This window comes from Eptatretus burgeri, chromosome 8, assembly GCF_056783735.1.
Source record: "Eptatretus burgeri isolate ZD-2024b chromosome 8, Ebu_testis_v1, whole genome shotgun sequence".
Lineage (NCBI taxonomy): Eukaryota > Metazoa > Chordata > Myxini > Myxiniformes > Myxinidae > Eptatretus > Eptatretus burgeri.
The window spans coordinates 19,128,561-19,137,311 of record NC_140968.1 but is presented as its reverse complement, the minus strand read 5'-3'; the positions used below and the strand labels follow the sequence as shown (position 1 = coordinate 19,137,311).

Below are 8,751 nucleotides of genomic sequence, written 5' to 3'. Positions count from 1 at the left end.
GCGGAGTGCTCGTTACACTCATGTTTCGATTTTTCCCTCTGGTCACATCACGTGCCTTCTGGTGGAATGGTTTGCATTAGCAGGAACAATTGTCTGGGTGGCAGATGGATGGTTGTTCTGTGCAGATTATGCGATTTTTGCCGTGTGCGACATAATCTGTGGCGATGCTCACCATAACAGTCAGGAGGTGCATCTGATGTATATGTAAAAAAATAAAAGCTATGTAGATATATATTGTTGTGAATGCATGTGTGTGTGTGCTTAAAGGGCTCTTCGAGTTAAACAGTTGCCTACACTCCACCTTTTGGACATGAGCTAGCATAGCTACAGCCCCCTACATTTCCACTGAATTGTATTGCAGTCAATACCTGGAAAATAATTTAATTCTCAATTTTATAGAACAGTCCACCCACTACATTTTAAGAGATGTAAAGGACAGATTTACAAGCGATAACACAATAAAAAGGATGATGAGAAAAGCAGTTTAAGATAAACATTGTGAGAGAAGATGACATGCTGTTTAAACGATTACACTGGTATAAAAAAAATTCTGAGGCAAGCATGTGAATAGGTGTTTCTGACTAATTTTGATATGCTGAATTGAAATATTTAAACAGTTTTGCTCTATCACCTCTAGTTTTTTTGCTTTCACATATCCCATTTTTATATTATAATGCATATATTTATCATATAATGTGTATTTTTTTAAATTTTTTTTAAAAAAATTTATTTTTAGATATTTAGATATTTTGGGGTCTCGGGCTATATGTATACATGTATACGTGTATATCTCAAAAACTAGAGGTGATGAGTGAAAATGGATTTCGTATCTGAAATCAGCACCTCAAAATTAGGTTAGAACACCTATTTTCATGCGTGCCTAAATTTATTTGTAAACCAGTGTTATCGACGCATATTCCCATTACAGTTTATTTTATCACACACTGCGCTAAAACATGTATTCTGGGAAATAACTATTCTAATTTATGTATTCTTAGTCCTGAGAAGCCATTTCAACAACAATTTTTTTTTTTTAATGAAAAGAAGACATTATTCAAAAACTATTATCAGAGACAGACACAGAGACAGAAAGATAGACAAACATAGGAGGGGGGAGTGGGAGGAGAACAAGATAGAAGGGGAAGAAGTGGGTTGAGACAAGTGGATGAGAGGGAATGTGGAGGCGCAAACTTGACGGATTCATTCTGTGATTTCCACAATCTGCAACGACCATTTGTCTGTACCAGCGAAGTTGACCACTTTTAATTTAACATGTCCTGAAAGCAAAGGTTTCATGGGTTTCATCTCGTCTTATATTTTGTCTATTTGTCCTATGTCTTTCGTTATATTTCTACTCCTATTTCTTTCATTTTACACTAGCAGAGCCAACCCATCGCTTTGCCAACAATTAGTCGGCCGGTTTGCCAAATATTTTGGGTGAGAAGGAAAGGAAGACAAATTTACCGATGCAAAGAGTGCTTTAACCATTCCTCACAACCCCTTCCCCATCCTCAGATGCTGCTCCCCCCTCCCCTTAGCCCTCCATTCGTCCTGATCTCCATTCCTGCTAGAAATCTCTCACACACGATGACAGGCTTTGACAGGCCCCTCCATTTTTTGGGGTAGGGGGAAGAGAAGGGAAGAAGGACAAATTTACCCATGCAAAGAATGCTTTAACCTCAGTGTTGCCTTGGTAAAAAAGAAAATTGTAATACCCTCTGCCACCACCACCAGGTGGTGCTACATGGTACACATTTACAAAGAAAATGTAGGCCTCCCCCTACCACCCACACTCACACGTGAGGCTGTGGCCACATAGTCGATGTTACCCCCCACAAAAAGTTGTATTTGTACCCCGAGTTTGGAGTTTGTAACTTAAATGATGTGGCCGTGCATAAGGAACAACGAGAGAGAGAGAGGGAGAGAGAGAGAGAGAATGAGAATATGACCAGATATATATATATATATATATATATATATATATATATATATATATATATATATATATATATATATATATATATATATATATATATATATATATATATATATATATACAGTATATGGACATGTCCTTGAGGACGTTCAACCACTGGTATTGTGACACTAGAAATGAAGTATTAAATTCTTTATTCGTACCTTTATTTGTTTTGCAGACATACTCTGGCCTGTTCTGTGTGACGATCAACCCATACAAATGGCTTCCTATATATGGTAGCCGGGTGGCGAACATGTACAAGGGGAAGAAACGCAACGAGATGCCCCCGCACCTGTTCTCGATCTCGGATAATGCCTACAACGACATGCTAATTAGTATGTACAGTGTTATATCTGTAAATTTATCGTGTGATGCGGAGACATTTCTTTCATTGCCATGTTCATGCACTCTTCAGTTCCACACTTGCAATCTTCACAGTCATGTTTGTGCGGTACATGCAGTACTACTGTTACTCCATAATGCAGTACAGCATCTTTTTTTTTTTTCCGTGATGTATAGTGCTATTGTTTTGCATGGCAAAGAGCCAATATTTTGATGACACGTGGTGTAACTTTACCAGTTGGAACATTGTGGCTTTAATACTGGCTGTTGGCATCAGTCCACGATGTACTAAATATCCATGGAATCCAGTTCAACCTGTACCTGAATTGAACACTCTTGAAATATTTGTGGATTGAAAACAAAGATATTCTTCCTCGATAAATCTATACAATGCTTTTGGAGTTCATGTTGGAGCAGGAATGTATCTTTGCACTTAATTGTCAGACTTGGTAAACCTGTCCAACATATTGTTTGTATTTGTTTTTTACAGATCGTGTCAACCAGTCTATGCTGATCACGTGAGTGACTAAAATTTAAATGAATACAATGTTTTTTTTTTGTTACCTGCATGATGTATGCATGCATCTTTCTCAGCATGGATTAAGATTTTTCATTGTTATCAAGCATGGAAATCACACAAAAGGAGGGAACTAATATCCATCTTCACCAAACACCAAAAGGACAAATGCAGCATTCGATGCAAGATCCAAAGAACGATGGGTAGTTCAAAGCCTGGTGGGGGAACATCAGAAGCTTAAGTCTGGAGATTGTGATGGGCGAGGGGTGTGAGTTGCTCTGAGAGCCTGACTTAAACGAACATTGATTAAATAAATATTCAGGAGCAGGATATATCCAGCTATATTGACAGAATTCAAGGGAAATTGAATCCTGTTGATTACATGGTATATTTGGCAACATAAGCCTTTTGGTCTGTGGTCCTTGTGTTGCGTTGCAATTTTCAGTGTTTTTTTTTTTCTTATTTTTTTAATGCGAGTGAGGCTCATGGAAGAGCAAGATAGAACTGGCAGTTGGACAAACATCAAGGGAGTGAATGAACAGAAAAAGTGGAAACGGAGGACGGAAGGAAACACCAAAACTAGAAAGTAAAACACTTTGGTTAAAAAAAGGTTAATGGGGGTAATAAAGATCATGGTACAGAATTAGCTGGAGGGAAGAGTGAGACTGAACATCCTCTGAAAGGTGGTTCGATAGAGAAAAAGCAAGGAATAAAAGAGTTGACATGTGCAGTCAACCTGGAAGTTTGACCAAGAATGGGTTACAGGAAGAGCACATCAATCCTGGACTACATCAATCGAAGGGTCAGAGGACTGAGAGAGCAGAGGGAACAATGTTAGAGAATTAGACTGCATGGAATAATGAAATATTTTTAGAGGGGTTGAAATAAATCAAATTATAGACCTATGTCTCCCGATCAAGGAAAGTGATGTTGGCATGTCTGAAATTTGGTTTTACTGGTCATTAGGTCCTTCAGGTGGCAGAGCTCCCCCCCCCCCCCTGCCCCCTGCCCCTTCCCACTTTTGCTATTTTCAGGGAAACATATTTATAGGTGCATGCTAGTTATTGATTTGAGTCAAATTCTCATTTGATTTACTCTGTAATAATCACAAGAAACATTGAGGCTGCCAGGTTGGCCGAGATGGCCTACAAGCTGTCGAGCCAAGGTTTGACTCACGACCTAACTATACTGTCATCCCGGAGTGTTTTCAGGTAGGGTGATTCATTTATGTGTGTGCCATCCCTCGGATGGATGTTAAACTGGGTATCCTGTCTGCCGGCATTAGCTAGTGGATATGAAAGATGTCCTTTGCTCCAATCATCCACTGAACCAAAGTAGTATATTCCAACATATGGACCACTGCAACATAGACCTGCTTTGTTACCTCTGCCAGCGATGCAGGATGGAGGTTGTATTTTCACCCCTGTCTATCTGTCTGTGAACAGGATATCTCAAAAGGTATGTATATATATATATATATATATAGTATTTTGAAAACTTTTAATTGATTATTCACAATTGAGAGATTGGGACAAAATGATATATAGCATGCTATTTCAAAAGGTTGTGGACGAGTTATGACAACATTAGGTGAATGAGTTGGTTAAGTGACAAGGACAAGCCAATTCGATTTTGGTTTAGGTCCGGATGAAGATCTCGCCTATCAGTCGTTCCGGCCTATTTTAAAATGTAAACTATTCAGCTTGGCGGAGGTACGCACACTACCGAGTACCGTTCCAGCTTGTGTTGTTTTCTGCTTCTCTGTTGTTAAGCCAACAGTGTGCAATGACCAAAATGTTTTGCTTTTTCTTTTGCTCCGATCTTTACGAAAGTTAACTTCTTTGTTGATCAGCCTTTCTGTAATCAAGCAACTTTTGACAGTCCCTATCGCCTTGTAGATGCATTTTTTTTTTGGTATACATAGTCATGGCTCGGGGAAGATCAAGTACACTGAATGGATCAGGACATAAAAGACAAAAACAGGATGCAAAACATGCATGCATGGAGTGGACAAGATGGACAGAAGGAAACTCCATGGAGGGAAAACTGGGAAAAATGGAAGGTGGAGGGTTTTGGGTTGGATTAACGAGGGTAGAAATATAATGGTTTTGGATTGGGGACAATCCGAGATGGTGGCGAGCAGCTCTCTTTAAGACCTGGAGGGAAGAATGACATTGAAGAGGTTGTGGAAGTTGGTTCCACATGCAGGAAAAAAGAGGAACAAATTAGTAGCGGTGAGCAGTGACCCTGGATTTGGGGAGTTTCGCCAGAAGGTGGTTGATGGTGTACCATGTGAGCCCTGCAGAAACGTGGTTGGGCATGTGGGGGGGGGGGGAGGACAAAGCATGGAAACAGACCACTAACCTGTGTGCAATGGCGAAGTCATAAGCCCATCGACTCGGCTTCATCGCAGGAGGTTCCAATAATCTTACAGGCCTTAGTTTCCACAGCATCAAGCTGAGCAAGATGTGAGGCAGGGTAGCCATCCCAGAGGGGACAGCACAACTACATGAAGCTGTGGATGAAGACCTTGGCGGTGGATAGGAGTTCAGGTGTGCCAAGGAAGGACTTTGTACGACGGAGGATGCCCAGTTGGCAGCTGGCTTTGGAATTAGAGCTTTACTATGTGGTTGGGCCAGGAAAGGTCATGGCTGAGGATGAGGCCTAGAAGTATAAGAGACTGAACCTCTCCCAGTGGATGACCAAATAAATAGGTCAATGAGTTCATTTCCCGATCCTTCGGGAATGATAGAGTTAGACTGCGAGATCATTCAGGATTATAGGACGTTCCATTTATCAAGCCATTGTCTCATCATTTCCAGAGCAACAGAAAGAAGTGTAGCTGCTGTCTGCCTTGCAGAGGGATGGGATGCTGTATGTCACAATATGGAGTCATCTGCAAAAAGGACGAGAAGATTTTCCGCAGCATTGGAGAGGTCATTTATATAGATGAGGTGAGGAACACGACTGGGTCCTCAAACACGGCCTTTGTGTACTCCAGCCTCCACTGTGAGAGAGGAGGAAAGGTCGAGATGCCACAGGCATAGAGCTTGGCAAGCAAAGCAGGATCGTGCCGAATGCCTGAGATATGTCCAGGAAGATGGTCCATAACCTCTTGATTGAGATTTAGGGCCTTTAACCATTGCTGAGAGAGGAGCGGAAGCTTGTCCGCAATGGAGTGACTGGTGCAGAATCCAAACTTCTTCAAATAATGACATTCTATTGATAGTACTAGCGGTGTGCTGCACATTTTATGTCAAGAGTGTAGTCGTCTACCGATGTTTAAAATGGCACGTTGTCCAATTTGACATGTATTTCTCGGTTCAGTAAATGATAAAAGAACTGTTGGACAAAGAGGTTGCAGCCATGTGTGACACCAAAAGATGGACGCTTCTTTGTCATCTATATGCGACTTCCGAGCATAGAGAGACAATGATGCTGGTGCGGATTTGCTTCAGCCATGCTTCCCAAAGGCCTGCACACACTATGCAACTTTTGTGCAATGCATACTGGAAATTTCACAATTTTTGAAAGTTGCTTAAAAATATATAGTTCCTCCATGTTTTCTGCGACTTTACTTGCAAGCTTTCTGACCTACTTGCAACCTCTGCAGCCAATCGGCTCACGGGGTCATGAGACACACACACACACACACAGCCAAGAAGTTGCTAAACGCAGCTTGAAATTGCGAAACGAAAAATTGCTCAAAGGTTGATCATATTTTTTGATGCTACCAAATCTTGCAGAAAAGTTACAAAATGTGTACCGGCCTTTAATGGATTAAGTTCTGTTACTAGACTGCGCGTCGCAGGTGAACAAACAGATGGCAAAGTGCAAAATAAACAAATAGCTTTTCTTGAACGTGGCAGAAATAGAAACATTCCAGTTCTTTCAACACTACCTTAGTTTTGTGAGATAGTGTCAAGGGGAATGAGAGAGCCGATGGCACATGTGCTCCAATGACCTGTGTAGCTCATGGGGAACTTTAATCATGAAGCTGACATATCACCGCCTGTGCTTTTTCCCATCGACAGTGGAGAATCTGGTGCTGGCAAGACGGAGAACACCAAGAAAGTCATTCAGTATTTCGCTAACCTTGGCAGCACTTCCAAGGTCAAGGAACAGGAATCCTCGAAGGTGTGTGTTTAGTCTGTACTTGAGCGCATTGGTTTGTTAAATCACTTCCTGGGATTTGGTAGCACGCGAGTCTGCATATAAAGTTAACTTCACTGCTCTCCTTTGCTTGCAGGGGTCCCTGGAAGATCAAATTATTCAGGCAAATCCGGTGCTTGAGGCATTTGGTAATGCCAAGACGACTCGAAACAACAACTCGTCCCGCTTTGTGAGAAGTACCCCATGAAGTGCTTACTTTGAGGGATTATGCATAGAATGCACACTTGGCCTCAACAGCAATGTCAGACCACTATTATCGCAACCCCTTAACCTCCATCCCCTCAATATTCTATCTCCTTGAAGAAAACCCCCCAAGTTGAATTGGCATGACTCATTCACTTATGTAACGAATCATGAAGTTATTTTGTAATTTAGATGTTAAAGGAGGAACGTTGTTGCATTTGGGAAGCATTTGGTGGCCTTTCTGTAGCTGGAATCTTGAGAAGGCTGTGGATTTAATTTCAGGGAAAGTTCATCAGGATTCACTTCAGGACGACGGGGAAGCTTTCGGGAGCTGACATTGAAACCTGTGAGTTCATCCTTGTAGAAACCATGTTTAAATGCCTTTATCTTCATTCTTCATTGATTTATTTTTTTCGTTGGTTGTTAGCACGTCTTCATTGGTTGGAGCATGCACTGAGGGGTGGAGCAGAATGTGGTCAGGTTGGCCCTTGATATCGGTGTAGTTGGCAGCAGGGCCGGATTAACCACTAGGCCTGTGAGGCCCGGGCCTTGGCCTACGAAGACCTTAATCCGGCCCTAGTTGGCAGGAAGAGAGACTAGGCAGACCAAATTTGAGGTGGAAGGAGATGGTGGAAAGTCACATGAGAGAAGTGGAGGGTTCAAACAGGGGATGTTAAGGGTAGAGGGGTGTGAGGAGGGAAAACTCATGTGGTGGATTCCACAAGAACAGTGGAGTAATGGGGCCATTAATATAATAGTAGTATTAGTTAGTAGTTGTGATCAAATATACTTGTCCTTTTTGTGCTTAACTTGAGCTGTATTTCGTAGTTTGGATCTGGTGTTCTCAGCCGACCAAATAACCTGCATTGTAATTGGACATCCGGAGTCAGCACAAACTCTCTTTTTGATTTCCCAGTGCTGACGTGATAAAAAGTTCATACTTGCATAAAACAATTCCTTTCAGACGTTGTACTTGGGGAAAATATTTTTTCTGCAGATCTGCTGGAGAAATCTCGAGTGATATCTCAGCAGCCGGCCGAGCGTGGGTACCACATCTTCTACCAGATGTTATCTGGCCAGATAAAAGATATTTTGGGTGAGTGACAGGCAGTGATGAAGTTAAGCTTTTTGGCCTTTATGATGGGCTAGCGTAGCAAATACAACCCATCACTTCGCTGATGGGAATATTGCGGGGTTGTGGGGGGAAACAAAGAAGGAGAGTAGGGAAGGGAGGGAAGAATGGGGAAAGAAGAGAAGGGAGGGAGGTAGCGGCGAGGTAGGGAGGTGTAAGGAGGGAGGAGGAGTGGGGGAGAAAGGAGGGAGCTAGGAAGGAGGAGAGAGTGGGGAAAGGGGGGTGGGGAGAGTGATACCTCCTCAAATGTTGCTATACATTCCGGGAATGGGGTGGGTGGGAGTGAGGAGGATTGGGAAGAAAAGAGGGGGGAAGTGGGGAGTGGGAGGGGATTTGGGAGGAGGTAAGCATGAGGGGAGAGGTTCTCAACTTGCGTTTGGTGGGGGAACTTGTGGAGAAGGGAGGCAGTAGTGCGGGATTGAACGA

At 42.3% G+C, this 8,751-nt stretch overlaps 1 protein-coding gene across 1 annotated transcript in view; it reads left to right on the top strand.

Annotated features, from left to right (window-relative positions):
- The window catches only part of LOC147021243 (uncharacterized), a 107,872-nt gene that overhangs the window by 20,528 nt on the left and 78,593 nt on the right, over positions 1–8,751 (top strand). The window contains exons 4-9 of the mRNA XM_085891033.1: positions 2,157–2,313; positions 2,811–2,838; positions 6,872–6,974; positions 7,087–7,179; positions 7,476–7,539; positions 8,191–8,289. Coding sequence (XP_085747159.1) covers positions 2,157–2,313; positions 2,811–2,838; positions 6,872–6,974; positions 7,087–7,179; positions 7,476–7,539; positions 8,191–8,289 — 544 coding nt within the window. The remainder of the gene's footprint in view (positions 1–2,156; positions 2,314–2,810; positions 2,839–6,871; positions 6,975–7,086; positions 7,180–7,475; positions 7,540–8,190; positions 8,290–8,751) is intronic.